Raw genomic sequence first — 17,440 nt, forward strand, 5'->3', positions numbered from 1 at the left:
ACTCACATATAAATCAGATATAACTGCATTACCTTAAACACCCAAAAGGAAAGTATAACCAAAGATTAAGGGAGCCAATATAATTTCATAAGAGTCCATATGTATAGCTAAAGGTTACATAACAAGCAACAATGCCAGATAGGAGATACCTTCTTTTGAGTTGTTGGTCAGGGTGGCCCAAGGGACTCCCAAATAGTAACCAGCATAGAACTGGGAAAATGAACAGCAGACCCCAATCTTATCTAAAGGAGTATTGACAACGGATTGCTGCTAGATGAGGAACAGATCTTCCCAAAACAAAGACCTCTATATAGGCTGACTAGATTCACCGGATGGACAAGTAGTGGGGAACGGCTGGGTGCTGACCACACAGTGGACAGTAGCAGGGATGACAGACCATAAGGGCTTTAGTTGTGGGGGGAGGCTATAGGAGGGTGCCATCTGGGAAGCGGGTGTATAGTTGAATAAGATGGTTTGTGATGTTCTGTGTGATATAGATACACAGAAAACAATCAAATTTTTAAAAATGTATTATATTTGAGGAGGAAGCATGGAAATTACATCTACTAATTACATCGTGTTATGTAGTAGAGGTGATAAACATTACCATTGAAATCTACCTGATGACTGTAGACATACACAGGCACCAAGGATCCACGTGCAACCGATTATGACTAGTAATAATTAGCTACATACAGATTAGAGATGCATGCGCCAACAGCATTAGTAGCAAAAACAATGAGTCTTTCTGCAAGGAACAATATTTTCTAAAATGAAATGGAGATCTTTTTTAAAGGTTAAAAAACTCATTCAGTTTTATGTCTTACAGGGGCTTATACTGAGTTCAGTATTGTATAACTATTCAACTGTGAACCTAGAAACTTGCAGCCACTTGTGAAAGAGATGTACTCTTGCTCTGGAGTGTGTTACTGAATATGTTAAAGCTGTAGTGAAATGCTTCTTCTAATCATGTGGTTATTAAAAATTAAAAAAAGAAAAAGGCCAGGTGTGGTGGAGCATGCCTTTAATCCCAGCACTCGGGAGGCAGAGGCAGGCATATCTCTGTGAGTTCAAGGCCAGCCTGGTCTACATAGTGAGTTCCAGGACAGCTGGGGCTACAGGGAGACCCTGTCTCAAAAAGCCAAAAAAAAAAAAAAAAAAAGTTAAGGACTGGGGAGATGGCTTGGTGAGTAAAGTGCTTATTGCACATGCATGAGGACTCAAGTTTAGATCCTAGCACCCACTTAAAAAGCTGGGTATGTCAGTGTGTACCTGTAATCTGTGTTCACACACACATAGGTGCACACAAATGCATATACCACATTAAAAAAAATCTGTTTAAGGGGGCTGGAGAGATGGCTCAGCAGCTAAGAACACAGAATGTTCTTGCAGAAGACCTGGGTTCGAATCCCAGCACCCATATGGCAGCTAACAACTGTCCCTAACTCCAGTTCCAGGGGATCCAATGCCCTCTTCTGACCTCTGCAGGCATTGCACGACACAGGTGCACTTACCTACTTGCAGGCATAACACTCATACACATAAAATAAAAATAAAATATATTTTTAAATTATTTTTATTTTATGTGTATATGTGTAAGTGCACCCGTGTCGTGCAATGCCCAACAGAAGAGGCTATGGGATCCCCAGGAACTGGAGTTACAGACAGTTGTTAGCTGCCATGTGGATGCTGGGAATTGAACCTGGATCATCTGGAAGAACAGCAAGTGTTCTTAACCACAGAGCCATCTCCCCAACCCCAGGAATGCATATTTGAGACAGGGTCTCCATACATCTCAGGGTGGCCTCCAACTTGCTATTAGCTAAGGATAACTTTGAAATTTTTGATCCTTCTGCTTCTACCTCCTGAGTACTGGTATTACAGGCATGAACCACTATGCCTGATTTAGACTGCTTTTTCTTTTTTTTCATTTTGTGTGTTGCCTGCATGCATGTAATATACCATGCATGTGGTATCTGAAGAGGCCAGAAGAGCACTTTGGATCCCCTGGAACTGGAGTAACATATGATTTTAAGCTGCCACTTGGGTGCTGGGAACCAAACCCAGGTCCTCTAGAACCCAGGTCCTCTAGAAGATCAGCCAGTGCTCTTAACCACTGAGCCATCTCTCCAACCTTCCATACCTCTTCTTCACTGACCAAAGGTGAATGACTAGAGCCAGATGGTAGAAGATATGTCTTGGGCTTGCTCCTGCCTTAGCCAGCTCTTGCTCTCTGCCACTGACCTATAGGCAGATGTCAAGAGCTATGGATGGCTCAGTTTCAGAAGCACACTACATCCTCTCCATTAAAAGTTATTGGGTGGGGGCATAGCCACAGTGCTGAAATGGAAGTCAAGGGAAAATTGTGGGAGTTGGTTCTCTCTTACTATGTGGATCTCAGGAATTGAACTCAGGTTATCAGCTTGGCAACAGGTATCTTGGCTCACTGAGTTATCTCACTGGCCCATCCTCTCCATTCTTCCATTGTCAGGCTACCTTGCAAGCTGGGTATTTGAAGCCATGAGTTTCGATACATACCCTCCTGCTGGCCAGGCCAGGAGTTGCTGCCAGTACTGCTGTTCCTGAGCTGGCTGGGCCACTGTTCCTACCTTCCCTGTCCTTGGCGTTGCCCTGGTTCTGGAGCCTTAGGCTTCTTTCTTGTCCCAAATTGGAAGAGAGAGGGGAGGAGGCTTAGGAAGGATGATATGCAATTACTTGCATGTTTATTTTAGCCAGCATGAATTGTAAGTACTACTATTCCTTAGGCACTAGCCTGAGCAGTATAGAATCACATAGCGAATTGACAGACACCATCTGGCCACCGAAAACTATGGCCACAGAACAGCTTGATGACACTGATGAGGAAATACAGTAGGCTACAGAAGTGTGGGGCTTGGGGTCAGCATGAGGACTTTGAGGAGTGTCAGCTAGGCTCAGGATATCTGGATGGGCTGATGGAAGAGGCTGGAATGCTTCCTACCTTCTGGTAAGCATGCAGTTCCTCAATGGCAGGCTAGCTCTGTGGAACCCTGCTGGCTGTCCTTTGGGCCTCCATGGCACCATCACCACTTATTAACTGGTGGTCCCTTTAAGGAGCATACTGGTCACATATGTTGTCTTTTGAAACTGAGCTTTACTTTGAGTTCTGGGCCTGAAGCTCTGACAGGCATCTAGGCTTGGTAGCAGCACTACCTGCCAAATAGCACAATGCCCAGCTCCAGATCTTGGATCTTCAGCAGCACCCATGACTTCTGCCTTGGCCTATATTTTGTGGCTGACTCCAAGCCTTAGACGAGCTCTTGGCTAGGTATGGCAGCACACACTTTTGGTCCCAGCACTTGGGAGGCAGAAGCAGGCAGATCTCTGAGATTCAGGTCAGTCTGGTATATTGTATCATGTCCAAGGATTGTATAATGAGACCCTGTCTCAAAAAGAACTGCTGCTGGCTTTCACGGACTTGGGTTTCCCATTGCCCATGTGCAGACCACCTATCTTGTTTTGTCCCCCTGCAGGTCCAGCTACAGCTGCTGACAGCCATTGTGAAGCTTTTCCTGAAGAAACCAACAGAGACCCAGGAGCTGGTGCAGCAGGTCCTCAGTTTGGCCACTCAAGTGGGTGTCCTGGCCTCCCTACCACTCCCCATACAACCCACACTTAGCAGGAGGGGAACTTTGTTCCTTTGTTCCAGTTAGTCTTGCCCCTGAGAATGGCATGTGTGGCGATTGATGCCAAAGTAATCTGAGCTCCCTGCCTTTGGGAAGTCAGAGACAGATGCACATGTGGTGGAATCACAGGGTGAAGTTGAAATAGGTGATAAAAGTGGGAGAGGGGTTATGTGGGAACCTGAAGGTTTACTTGAAGGTAGGGAGGTAGCTGGAAATGGAGACAGGAGTAGCCATGACCTACCTGAAATAGAAAAACAAGGATACCTAGCTGGAAGGTGGTAGCTGGGACATATTCCTTGAAGTGGCTTAGGGACAGGTTCTTGGGTGTACTCAGGATTGCTAGATGATGGGGCTGTGGGAGGGTACCCTCCTCTTATCTTGGAAGGAGTTCTATAGACCTCTTTAAACTCTGTCAAGGACTCAGACAACCCAGACCTTCGGGACCGTGGCTACATCTACTGGCGCTTGCTCTCCACGGATCCTGTGGCTGCTAAGGAGGTGGTGTTGGCTGAGAAGCCTCTCATTTCAGAAGAGACAGACCTCATTGAGCCCACACTGCTGGACGAGCTCATCTGCTACATTGGCACACTGGCCTCTGTCTACCATAAACCACCCAGCGCGTTTGTGGAGGGCGGCCGGGGTGTGGTGCACAAGAGCCTGCCACCTCGTACTGCCTCGTGAGTGCAATTGGTTGGCATTGGGCTGTACTACTCCCTGCTCTCTCAGCCTAGTGTATGCGTTCAGGCAACATATAATGACCCCTGCAAAGCCTTAGTGTAAGGCAAACTAGGATTCTAGCCACCTTAACTACATACTAGATCACCTCATTTGATCCTTTGAGTAGTTGAGAAAGTATCTTAACAGGTAGAGGCAGTGGGTGTGGAAAGTTCACCAGTTCAGGACCCACAGCTACAAGAGCTATCTAGTTCCAGAACCCTGTTCTTAACCACCTCTGCTGCTGCTGCTAGATGGCTGGTTTGGCCTGATGATGGTCCTTGAGGACTGGCCTCCAGTTTCCTCTTTAGCTTGAGCCAGAATATGCAGAGCTGACCCAGTCAGCTGTGAAAATAGGGAGACATAGAGTTGTGTAGACAGCCTGCTGGGACAGTGAGGCTACCCAGTGCCTATCTTGAGGATCTTGGAGACTGGGGTCTCTTTACCTTCCCTAAGACATCCCAACACCCCCACCCTACCCCACTTGACCCTGTGTCCAACAGGAGCGAGAGCACAGAGAGCCCTGAGACAGCTCCTGCTGGAGCTCCCTCTGGTGATCAGCCGGATGTCATCCCTGCCCAGGGTGATCTGTTGGGTGACCTTCTCAACCTGGACCTTGGCCCCCCAGTGAGTGGCCCACCCTTGGCTGCTTCCTCAATACAAATGGGAGCTGTGGACCTTCTTGGTGGTGGCCTTGACAGCCTGGTATGTTCTGGGCCCCCCAGGTGTTGTTACTAATGGTCTTTAGAGGAGCAGACCTTGAACCCCCTCTGTGCTGAATATCAGCCAAGGGGTGTTCTGTTGAGTATTTATTCTGCCTGCATCCTGTTGGGATCTTCCTAGCTTTGAGGAACTCAGGCTATACTAGCTGGGGATATCAAGCAACCCAGCCAGGCCTCCATGGAAGGTCAGAGACCAAACTTCCCTCTGCCCTTAGAGAGAGAAGTGGTGAACCTGGCCCAGAGTCTCTCTGTGCTTCCTTGGGCAACTGGTGGGGCTAGACAGAGATGATTTTTGAACCCTTCCCTTGAGTATAAGCTGGAGTCTGGCAATGAGTGCTCCTAGGACAAAAGTACAAAGGGTTCACAGGGTATGAGGACTCCAGAGTGAAGCCCATGAGGAGAGTACCCTTCAAAGGGATGGGGCTCTGGGCCTCAGAACAAATGCATCTTGGCTACAGCTACAGTTAACTAATCTCTCTCCTTTCTCTTGTTTCTCTCTGTTCTTTCCTGGCCTTTCCTCTGCATGCTGCTACTTGTCTCCTCACCTTGCCTGCTTCTGCTTGGAGATGGGGGATGAGCCTGAAGGGGTACGGTTCAACCCTCTGTGACCAGTCCTTCATCCCTGCCTGTTGTCCAATGTCCTGGCAGCCTCTGCTTTGATCTCCTGGCACGAACTTGGCACTGGCCCCCATGTCCACAAATTTTTTCAGTGTCACCCCATGATAATGATGCCTTGTCATCCTGAGAATTACTGGTCCTCAGTTCCTGATCCTTTCTCCTAGGAAGAGCTACTGTGTGCTTAGCACTTCCTTCCCAGCAGTGCATCTTGGGTCCCCCTTTTAACTATGGGCTGAGTCCTATCCCAGAGGTCATTTCTTGAAGTTCAAGGCTTGTGGGGTTCAAGAATGCTCAGCCTCCCTTCTCCACCACCTCATTCTGTCTTGTTTCTGCAATTTAAAGTTGATGTGGAGGGATGTCCTGTCTTCTCCTATATTCTAGAGAGCCAGGTGACTCTTATTACTCCAGGGCCCCTAGTGTCCCTACCTCCAATGCGTGTTTCTGATCTCTTCTCCTTTTCTAGATTGGAGACACCAACTTTGGGGTACCCCCAGCAGCAGCAGCAGCACCAGCCAGACTAGGAGCACCCATCAGCAGTGGCCTGAGTGACCTCTTTGACCTGACCAGTGGTGTGGGCACCCTGTCAGGATCCTATGTAGCTCCCAAAGCAGTAAGTACTTCACCACCTTTCCTGGCAGGAGCAAAAGAAGTTACAAAGACTGATGTGAGCCAAACGTGGTAGCACTCAAGAGGCAAAGATGTGCTGATCTCTCTGAGATCAAGGCCAGCCTGATCTACATAGGGAGTTCCAGGCCAACCAGGACTACAGGGGAAAAAAAGACTCAAAAAAAAAAGACTGGTATGGGACTGCACCAATAGGTCCATGCCAGGGAATTGGCTCAGGTGCTGGCAAGGAAAGCTGTGCTATGGGATCAGAGAAGGCCTCAATGAGCTCAGGCCTACGGGAGATGGGAGAGCAGCCTGAAGGCATATGGTATGACTCTAGACACTAATGCTTTGTCCCTGCTGAGCCCTGGCTATGGTCCAGTGTCCTGGCAGCCTCTGTTTTGACCTCCCCATGTAGTGATGCCTTGTTCAGATGGCCTGGTTAGCATTTGCTGAACAAAGGTGGGAAAAGCACTGCAGCTGGGAACAGCCTATGGTGAAGCATTGAAGGGATGCCTTGTCTGTCACCAGTTCTCAATACTGTTAGATCCAGTGCCTCAAGAACAAAGGACATTTCACGGTGCCCATTTCTTGTCTCTGAAGGAAACTGGTGGACTAGATGACCTGTTTACAGATACATTAAAAAATAACCATTTGCCATCTTGCATGAACGAGACAAGAGAGAATACAAAATACACAGTCTAATGCTGCAAACATGGGCACACCTATTTGCCCCAAAAGACATGCCAGAAATGTCACTGTGACAACCATAGGTGGCATTAGCAGCTCAGTGTGAATGGTGTAGCTGATGGTGATGCTAATTTCTGAAGTGGCAACTGACTCCCAGTAAAGTTCTCAGCAAACAGAATAGGTAGGCATGGCATTGCCCACCTATAATCACAGCACTTGGGAAGTAGAAGCAAGCACATCTCCGAGTTCAAGACTAGCCTATCTACATAGTGAATTCTAGGCCAGCCAGGCCTACATAGTGAGACCCTCTCTCAGACAAAGAGTTCAAAGTTATCCTTGACTACATAATTCAGGGCTAGCCTGAGCTACATGAGACCCTCAACAAAAAGACAGACCAGGTTCCCTGTGAGTTAGTCTTGGGATCTTCTCAGTATTTATATATCTCTATATATGTAAACCTTGCAGAAAAGAGTCCGAGGATGCAGGAAAGTTGCATGATGGCAGAATGTCCAGCATCACTGTCTCCAGCCCCCAAGCATAGTGCTTCCCATTGCCCACATTTTGCTGTCTAAAAAATGACCCACAAGTACCCAGGGTGCTCCTAAGGGCAGTGTCACCTCTCAAGACATTTTGCTCAACTAGAGGTGGATGAGGTGGGAAGCAGAGCCAGACTGAGCACTTGCTCTTTTTGATCCAGGCTCAGTGATAGCCATTGGAGGGTTCAGAGCTAAGTGATAAAATAGTCTGGTTTGCAGCATGTAAGCTTTGGCTCCAAGGAAGGGGTGGGGCTTTCCAAAGCCCAGAGGAGACTGTCAGTGAGGGCTGGGTGCTGCTAGCAGCCTACAGCAGACAACAGCAGCTTTGGGGGGTGGAGACAGTGACTTGACATGAGAACTCCCAGAGATGATAATGGCAGGATAATGAAGGCTCTGATGTAAACATGGATACTGCGAGGGAGGCATTAAACACTGGGTTAGGAGAGCTGAGTTTGGGATGTGAACATGTGGGCTTGAGACTAAGGAGAACATGGTGTGGGTCATGTCACCAGTGTCAAGGAAGTACCACAAGGACAGATCTAGCCTCTCTCACAGCACATAGGTCAGAAGCCATGTCTGCTGAAACCTTGAGGTTCAGGGATCCATAGAGGTCTGTTGTGGTGGGAGCCATGAGCAGCACCTGCCCTGTCCTCTTGGCCTCCCCTGCAGTGTGCCTGCTGTACCTACAAAGGTGGTGGCCAGAGCCCCAGGCAGGCCCCTTACAAGCTTGGACTCTGAGAGGTCCACATAAAGCAGCTTTACAGCAGTAGGCTTGAAGCCAGGCATTCACCAGCCTTCTGCAGCATCAGCCTACAGGTCCTCCTACAGCCTTATGTTGCTCTTATCCCCATTTTACAATTGAGAAATCTGTGTGCTTTTGCCTATGGCCACAAAGCTGGTAACAGTGTGGAATTGCGGAACTGATGGCAGGGCAGCCACTCCAGAGCTTCTATTTCAACCTGTATGTCACTGTGCCCCAAAGTGAGAACACTTAGATGCCTATTTATTTAATTTGGAACAGGGTCTCGCTGTGTAGCCCCAAGCTGGCTTTGAACTTGTAGCAGTTGTCCTGCCTCAGCCTCCAGAGTGCTAGGATTGCAGGCATGAGCCATCATGCCTAGCTGTACACCTCCTTAACATAAGAGGTTGTCATAATCAGCAGGACCTGAGAACATGGAGTACAGGGTATAAACCATGTTCAGTTGTCTACTATACAGATTATCCACATTGGGGCTGGAGGGATGACTCAGTGGTTAAGAGCACTGGCTGCTCTTGCAAGGAACCAGGTTCTGTGCCCAGCACCTACATGGCTCCTAACAGCCATCCATAACGCCACTCCCAGGGGATGCAGTGCCCTCTTCTGACCTCCATGGGCATTGCAGGACATGGGTACACTTAGCATGCAGGCAATGCACTCATACACAAAATAAATTTTTTTTGGTCTTTTTGAGACAGGGTCTCTCTAGCCCCAGCTGGCCTGGAACTCACTACATAGACCAGGCTAGCCTTGAACTCAGAGAGATCCACCTCCCTCTGCTTCCCGAGTGCTGGGACTAAAGGTGTGCACCACCATGCCTAACCATAAAATAAAAATTAAAAAAAAAAAGATTGTCTACACCAAGGCGCCACGCCAAGCTGTACCCATTAAAAGCCCAACATCAGCCAGGCGTGGTGCACGCCTTTAATCCCAGCACTCAGGCGGATCTCTATGAGTTCAAGGCCAGCCTGGTCTACATAGTAGGACAGCTGGGGCTACAGGGAGACCCTGTCTCAAAAAAGACCAAAAAAAAAGCCCAACATCAGCATATATACCTGAGAAGCAGGACGATCAGGAGTTCAAAGCCAGCCTTGGCTCCATGAAACCCTTCTCAAAAGAGTGTTGAGCAAGGCTGGTAAGATGGCTCAGCAAGATAAAGGTGCTGAGTTTAATCCCCGGGCTCCACATGCTAGGAGAGAACCAACTCCTACATGTTGTCATCGGACTTCCATATGTGCGCCATGGTATGTGTGCCCATACACATATACACAGAAAAAAAACACATCAGCATGTCATAGAAGGTAGTACCCCCTTCTAATCCCAGCATTAAGAAACAGAGGCAGGAAGATCTTAAGTTCCAGGTTAGCCTGGGCTACAACACAATACTGCCTCAAAAACAACTGATATCATAAGCATGAAGCAGGGCAGAGTCCTGCAGCATGTGGATGCTAGTCTTCAGGATACTTGGAATAACCAGGAATGGAAAGCCACAAGCTGCCTGTCTACTTCTAGGTTTTAACAGATGATGTCACCAGTAGTCTGCTGGAGGGCCAGATGACTATACCTGGTCCCAGTGAGTGCTGATAAGAGGTGAGGGAACTAAGTAAGCTAGAAATAATCAGGCAGTCTTCTGAGGAGGAGTCCTTGCAATGTACACAACTTTCCTACCTCCTTAGAGGCAACCACAAGTTGTCTACACTTCCTTGGCAGCACTGACCAGTGGAGTTGTCCTTCATACATTTCTCATCTGTCTTGAGTAACTATTTCCTGACACTCCTGGTATGGGGCTCCCTGTGTATGAGAACTTCAAGTTGGTCCAGCACATGGGTTAGCAGCTAGCAACAGTTCAGTGGTTCAGCCAGTCAGTAAGAGTTGTTAGGACTTTAAGATTCCAGGAGCCCACAGTGACTGAATTAGGAAATTCCCACCCTTAATGGGCATGATCAAGCAGAATAACTGGGAGAGGACCAGTTTGCAAGAATAAGAGGCCTGAGCAGGCAGAATCAGGAGAGTGGTCTGAGGGAGCCATGCCTAGGGCCAGGCTCAGCAGCTCTCTTGCATGCCACAGCTGGGAACATGCTGGTGGTTTCTGTCCAGGAAATGGTGTTCAGCACCTGCCACATGTGGGGACAGGAAAAAGCTTTCCACCTGGGGTAACAGCGGACAAGACATCGCAGGGAGCAGGGACAGGCCAAGTAGACCCAGCTGTGAAGACCAATCTGAGATAGGAAAGGGTTTTTCAGAGGGTCATGATTATGTCTGTATTTTACGAGATGATTCCAGTTGCTGTGAAAGGGTGATAGAAAAATATGAACAGCCACCTGTGTGGAGATATAGAGGAAGAGGGAAGTGGAGACCCTGGGGGCAGATGGAGGCAGAAGCCTTGAGAAAAACTTGGGCTGCTTAACTGTAGCATGAGGAACGTAGATGCTGGGGTGCTTGTGGAAGCTGCCTGGTAGACTGAGGCTTTTGGATGGCAAGGGCCAGTGAGCCAGTTGGGAAGAATAAGGGCATAAGAAGCACCAGCATATCCAAAGAGTGACACTAGTGGTTGCCTTTCATAGGCAAGGCTGATTCCTGCCATTTTCCCAGTAAACACCCCACACACCAGGTCTACACTAGGCTTTGAGCCACAGCTATAAAGACAGAATGACAAAACACTTTTCTCAGTGCTCCCTGCAAGTGGCAAGGAGAGATACATAGGCAGACTTCTCAAAGGAGGTATTCTTGCCTAAAACTGTTAACAAGGGCAGCCAGGACACTGGCAGGCATGAGAGCTTCTTCCTTGGTCAGGCCAGTTCCCTCAATGGGAGGCAGGTTATATCTCTTGCAAGAGAGAACAAGCTGTAACAGCCAGGGAGACATTAGGCTATGGCGAGGGTCCAGGATGCAATTGGACACTCAGCTCTGTCCTTGACTTAGGATTCTGGCAGGGTTTCACCTGTCTTGCCACCTTCCTCAATGTTGCCTTCTTTGAACTTTGAAGATGCAGAGCAGCCCTTCAAGTACCTCCCTATCTCCAGCTATCTGATATACACAGCCACACCATGGGTGAGCTATAGGATCATCCTCCTTGTCTCAGGGTATACCAGTCATGCCTTAATGGTAGAGGCAGATCAGTCAGAAGGGCCCTTTAGGAAGGATCCCCTGTTAGCCCTAAACTTGGGATGGGAAACGGGCACACAGCCCCTGCCAACCTCTTCCCTACAGGTCTGGCTCCCTGCCATGAAGGCCAAGGGGCTGGAGATCTCAGGCACCTTCACCCGCCAGGTGGGCTCCATCTCCATGGACCTACAACTGACTAACAAGGCCCTGCAGGTCATGACAGACTTTGCCATCCAGTTCAATCGCAACAGGTGAGCCCCTGGGCCTATGACCTCTTAGATAAAGTCCAAACTCAACAGCAGTCATTTTCTTTAATGACTGCTATGTGGACTTCAAAGCACAAGGCAGAGGTGGGACAGTGTCTCCCCTAATTTGCCTTCCTCCAATGTCCAAAGGACAGTATTGTATCAGAAATCCCAGCTCTAAGCCAGAAACCCACTAGTGGAAGCTCTATCTCCCACCTGCCTCCCCCCTCAGGCCTACATCACTCGTGTTGGGGAATAGCTCTAAGAAAATGTGTGAGTAGTGAGGCTGCCAGTCAACCTCCTCCAGGGAGCTAAAGATTATCAGGACCTCAGGGAATGAATGGTGGCTGCTCCCAGCTCCTTGTTCCCCAGGTCTTCTATGTTGCTTATTGGCGGGGAAGTATACCTGCTAGTCCATGATGGATGGAGCCACCACGGCTAGGCTTTCTGGGAACATTGATAGCCCCTCTTGATGATTCCTCTTCCTGAGTGGCTTGTGATGAGCAAACTGAGCCTCTAAGAAGTTGACTGAAGGGGCAGCTTCTCAGAAGAGCCTTGGGCAGACTAAGAAGGCTGTGGCAGCTATGTCTCTTCACCTCACAGAACACTGGAGCCATAGGTGTATGGCTCCTCATAACAAACTCTGTAATTGAATACTTCTGGGTGGCGGATTTTAGGTCAAGGACTTTCTGTCAGTGGAACTGACAGTCCACTAAAGTTGATGTTACTTCCCTCTCTTAATACATAATGATACCTGAGCTCATAGCAAAAGCCCTGGCCAAGGGTCACAGCCAGGCAGTTTTGGCATTTTCAGCAAAGCCTGGAGTGCAGAACCACCATCCAGGCTTGGAGTTCCCCCTGAGCCATAGGTTTTAGGTCTCTGTGTAGAGAGCCTAGCTGGAACCACATGCCTTGCTGTAGTTTCAATTCTCAGCATGCCACTCGCCCTATAGGATCTGGGGTCTGGACATCACCTGTCTCTGATACTGTCTTCATCGGGAAGATGGAATTAGGTGTACTTCTTTCTGGCTTTTCTAAGTATAGATATTGCCATATTGTCATATGCCATCCTGGGCATACTGAGTGCTCAGTTCAGGTCCCTATCCTTACCACTGTGACTCACTTTCCAGAAGCCTGTGGCTAAGTGTCTATCATACTAAGGAGATCTTCCTAGTTGGTCCATAGCCCGAGAGGCAGGGCTTAGCCTGTGGTCATGGTGTGGCCTGGTCAGTTTTTGACTCACAGTGAAATCTGGCTTTTACTTGGGGTTTTCAAATCCTTCCTGGGATGTGGGGCTTAGCAGTAAACCTAGGCTATTACAGAGTCTTCCAACTAGAAAAGTGATGGCCAGGTGTCTAGTCTGTTGGATGGAGGTCTGAAAGTTAAGGCCAGGGCTGTGCTACCTTGGCCTACCAGGACTCAGCACAGAGAAGAAAGAGAAGCAGAAATTAGCCTCTGCCTTCATCCACACTGGAGTTGAATGCTAGCCTAAAGCTTTTGTCTCCTATACATATGACTATTAGGAAGGTTATGAGCTGGAGAAAAGGCCGAGTTAGTAAAGGGGTTCTGTATCTACCACCAGCCCAGCTCCTAAACCCAAAGAACCCACCTGTCTTGTGTCAGCACCCATACCTCTATAACCCCTGTGGGGGCTTCTCTCTCTTCAGCTTCGGCCTGGCCCCTGCTGCCCCACTGCAGGTACATGCGCCACTCAGCCCCAACCAGACCGTGGAGATCTCCCTGCCTCTTAACACAGTGGGCTCAGTCATGAAGATGGAACCTCTAAACAATCTTCAGGTGTGCCCCCACAGGGCTGGACATTCCATTCCTGCCCATTCTCAGCCCTGGGATGAATACTGGCCATATTTACAAGGGGGCTGATAAAGAGTTACGCTCTTGCTTGCAGATGGGTTGAGAGCCTGGGGTAGGGAAAAGGGGACATGGCTATAAGGGAGGATCCTATGAGAGAGCCTGCTTAGGATGCCCTTCTTAGGGCTTCAGAGGTGGTAGAAGCCCAAGAACCAGGGTGTCAAACCCCAGGGACTGACTGGGGCCTCCCATGCCTAGGTGGCTGTGAAGAACAACATTGATGTCTTCTACTTCAGCACCTTGTACCCCCTGCACGTCCTCTTTGTGGAGGATGGGAAGATGGGTGAGTTGTGAGGGGCCCTGGGGGGGGGCGGTCTGTGCAGTAGGGCTGCAGCTAAAGAAACTGGGGAGGCTAATGGATCTAATAAGAATCAACAGGACAGTCTTACTCCCTGATGGGCTTCTCTGCAGAGCCTGGGGGCCCGAACTCTGGCTTGCAGGTGGCCTACGCCACTTTACTCATGGGCCTCCTGCTCACCCCTCAGCTTGTCCCATGGGCTGCAAAGATCCAGGTTGATCGTGCCATATACCACATGCCCATCTCTCTGCTGGGGCCAGAACTCTGAGAACCTGCAGGGAGGGCTCATCCTGAGCTGAGCTGTATGTGACAACGTCATAGTCCTTGCCACAGAGCTGTAACTAGGCTGCACGGGGTGGAGGAGGAAGAGGACAGATAGAGGGTGAAGAGGAGGAGAGACAAGAAGCTGGGGACAGTTGGGAACAGACATACATCCTGAGCTGATGCTTTGCTGAGGGAAGCAAGATAGGACTGTGGAGGCACCAGTGCCTTCACACAGCTTCTAGGTAGTAGTTTGAAGACCAGGCCAATTTCCTGCATGTGATGCTGAGGGGCCACAGTTTATTAGGGTCTTCTCTCTAACCCATATCCCACTCACTCACCCTACAGACAGGCAGATGTTCCTGGCCACGTGGAAAGACATTCCCAATGAGAATGAAGCCCAGTTCCAGATCAGAGACTGCCCCCTAAACACGGGTGAGACTCCCCAGCCCTGTACTGCATACCATCTCACCTATACCCATCTCTGTGCCCTACTGACTACTGACCTTCCATGGCTGTGATCCCACAGAGGCTGCAAGCGGCAAGCTGCAGAGTAGCAACATCTTCACCATTGCAAAGAGGAATGTGGAGGGCCAGGACATGCTCTACCAGTCCCTGAAGCTGACCAACGGCATTTGGGTGCTGGCGGAGCTGCGGATCCAGCCAGGCAACCCTAGCTTCATGGTGAGAACCCCTGGGCCTGTTCTGACAGCGCGTCCCAGTCATGGAGTTGGGGGGCTGTGTTGGGGAGGGTCATAATGCCAAGGTTCCTTTGAACCTAGCAGAAGAATCAGTTCTCTAAACTTTCTACAAACTTCAACTCCTCCATTAAATTATCCAGATAAGACACCAAAGGACACATGCACACACTCCAACTGGGAAAGGCTTTTGCTCTAGTGCCATGTGCCTGAGTGCCTGGCCAGGACAACATTGATTCTCAACAGCCCATGCTTCCAGGCCTTGAGGCAGCACCACCAGGAAATAACTTCCAGCGGTGCCTAGTTCTGTAAATTTTGCTGCTATTAGCAGGTCCCGAGTCCAGGCTTTGCTTCTCCCATGTACTTGAGTCTGGCAGTCACTACCTCCCAGCACCTTGCTGGGTAACCTTGGTACTGGTGGGTGGGGCAGTGGCAGTGACTGCGGTGGTGGTAATTTCCATTTCCCTGTTTGGTTGCTGCATGTCCACCTTCCCTGCTGGTGCCCATGGTACAGGACTTGGAGGTTAGCAGATTGCTTCTCTTCCTCTGCCTACCCCCCATCCTCCCTAGCAATATTGCGCATGCCCCATCTCCTGGCCTGGCTGCACTGTACCCAGCTTTCCTATTACACCCCGTCTTCTTGGCCTTGCTTCACCCTGCTGCTCCCAAGGCCCAGCAGATGTGCGTGCAGACTGCCACCACCTAGGACTTTCCAACCACTTCCACATGCACAGTATGCGGAGCCCTTCAAAGGCGGCTTGTGGACCCCTCTGTGGACCACTGCTGCTGACTTCCAGAACACTGCTTGCCCCCCCTTCCTAATTGAGACCCTTGAGACCTGATGCTCTCAAATGGAAGGGGTGGCTAGCTACTGTCCTCTGTGCCTAGAATCTCAAGGCTCTGACCTCAGCACTGAGGATAGGTACTTGCTGCAGCCTCAGGCTTGTGAATCATGCCGCCTGCCAGTGGGGATCTGCTGGCAGGGCTGACAGCAGGTGTGTGGGCTGGAAATATATTTGGTCCCCACCTGACTATGACGGCCACCCCCTCTGCTGTACCTAACATCTGCCCTACTCTCAGCTGCCATGTGTGTGTTGTCCACACACACTCGCTTGCTCGCTCACTCGCTCTTCCATCTGGTGCTTGCGCTCTCTCCCTTCCCCTTCTGAAGAGCCCCAGGGATGAATTCTGTCCTTACCCTCTTCTGCAGCTGTCCCTGAAGTGTCGAGCACCAGAGGTATCCCAGCATGTGTACCAGGCCTACGAGACCATTCTCAAGAACTGAGGTCCCTCCAGCATCTACCCCAGCCTTCTGCCAGCCCTATTGTGTAGCCCCTGAGGTTGGCTGTACCTCCTCCTCATTACTTTTGCAGGGAGGGTGAGGCGGGGCTCCTGACCACCCAGAAGACTTCCCTGGTCCTAACTGCAGGGCCACTGGGGGCCCAGGGTGGGGCTATGCCCCCTCCTGGAGTAAAATCTCTGCACCCTGTGCTCCAGTGGCCGCTTTCTCTTTCATTACTACTGATGTGGGGTCAAGTGAGAAGAGGATCAAAGGAAATAGAACCAGCACAGCAGCTGTATAGGAGGCTACAGGGTGCTCTTCCCTGTGCCTGGGGGTCAGCATGTAACTCTTTGGAGTTCTGGACCCATAATCCCTGCCCTACCCTCACTGCCACCTCAAGTCTCTGGGTAGGGTCTTCTGGGTGCCCATATTGCTGCTTGTCAGGGTCTTGAGACTCCAGGGGCTGGAGGTGGCAACACGCAGAGCTGAGCCTAAAGGAGTAACCTGGGCCAGCACCATCCACCCCATATTCACCAGTCGGGACCCTGTGACCATCCACATGGTCCAGAGAGAATTCCGAGAGCCCTGTATGGGATTCTGTTCCCTCAGCAGCTGCTGCCCCTATTCCCCCATGCCCCTGAGGATGGTCACTGCTTATAAAACATCCTTGGTGTCCCCTCAGTGAATTCAGGGCTCTTGGAACAGAGATAGGGTGAAGGATGGGGTAATGGGTCGGTGGGTATGTTTCCCATGTGGGCTTCTGTGGGGTTCTCCAGCATCTGCTGCCCTCCTCTGGGTCCCCAGTCTCTGTGTGTATAGCAGCATGGTAGGTTTTTCTGTCACTGCTGTTTCATAATAAAGAGATTCTGCTTTTGGCAGTCATGGACACTTTTTTCCCTCCACAAAGAAAGATCAGAATACAAAACTGTTTCCAAGTGGCTGGGGATATTGTCTGACCCCTGCAGAAAATATATTTAATATATATAAATAGAGGATATGTATTGTATGTTTACACTTATTTTCAAAAAGAGAAAAATAAAAATGATGACATCAAGTGTGTCCTGGCCAGTGTGTCAGGTTCCCTCTTCTGGGAAAGGGCCCTGGGCTAGAACCATGTACCTGGCTGTGGCCCCTACCCTGATTCTCTGAGGACAGTGCCTTCCCTCAGTCTGCCCTTGAGAAATTAGCTCTTGAGACCTGTTGATTTCCCTGCCACCTTCCTGCCATTGATGCCGAGTCCTCCCCCATGGATACTGTGTGCCCTTTGATGCTGGGGAAGGGCTAACCATCTCATTGAGTTTCTTCTATTCAATCCATCTGAGAGCAGGCTCTGATTTGGGGGAGGGCAGGGGAAGGAGGCTAGGCCAGTGTTGC

The 17,440-nt window shown here is 49.8% G+C and overlaps 1 protein-coding gene and 1 non-coding gene across 7 annotated transcripts in view; both read left to right on the forward strand.

The window, feature by feature from the left end:
- Positions 1-16,948, forward strand: part of Ap1b1 (adaptor related protein complex 1 subunit beta 1) — a 61,900-nt gene extending 44,952 nt beyond the window's left edge. For 2 of the 6 annotated variants that reach the window (XM_008841094.2, XM_008841093.2), the window contains exons 12-23: positions 3,513-3,611; positions 4,083-4,342; positions 4,883-5,084; positions 5,668-5,688; positions 6,183-6,329; positions 11,519-11,664; positions 13,326-13,455; positions 13,726-13,810; positions 14,435-14,521; positions 14,616-14,770; positions 15,299-15,307; positions 15,995-16,948. In XM_008841094.2, the coding sequence (XP_008839316.1) occupies positions 3,513-3,611; positions 4,083-4,342; positions 4,883-5,084; positions 5,668-5,688; positions 6,183-6,329; positions 11,519-11,664; positions 13,326-13,455; positions 13,726-13,810; positions 14,435-14,521; positions 14,616-14,770; positions 15,299-15,307; positions 15,995-16,069 (1,416 nt within the window). In that variant the 3' untranslated portion in view covers positions 16,070-16,948. The remainder of the gene's footprint in view (positions 1-3,512; positions 3,612-4,082; positions 4,343-4,882; positions 5,085-5,667; positions 5,689-6,182; positions 6,330-11,518; positions 11,665-13,325; positions 13,456-13,725; positions 13,811-14,434; positions 14,522-14,615; positions 14,771-15,298; positions 15,308-15,994) is intronic. The other 4 variants (XM_008841098.2, XM_008841097.2, XM_008841096.2 and 1 more) reach the window with 3 other exon arrangements.
- Positions 12,111-12,205, forward strand: LOC115071692. The gene has a single exon (XR_003850785.1). It is a non-coding gene; the product is annotated as a small nucleolar RNA SNORD125 (small nucleolar RNA).
- Positions 16,949-17,440: the final 492 nt, after the last annotated feature.

The sequence above is a fragment of the Nannospalax galili genome, unplaced genomic scaffold (assembly GCF_000622305.1).
Source record: "Nannospalax galili isolate Female #2095 unplaced genomic scaffold, S.galili_v1.0 scaffold259, whole genome shotgun sequence".
In the NCBI taxonomy this organism is placed as follows: domain Eukaryota; kingdom Metazoa; phylum Chordata; class Mammalia; order Rodentia; family Spalacidae; genus Nannospalax; species Nannospalax galili.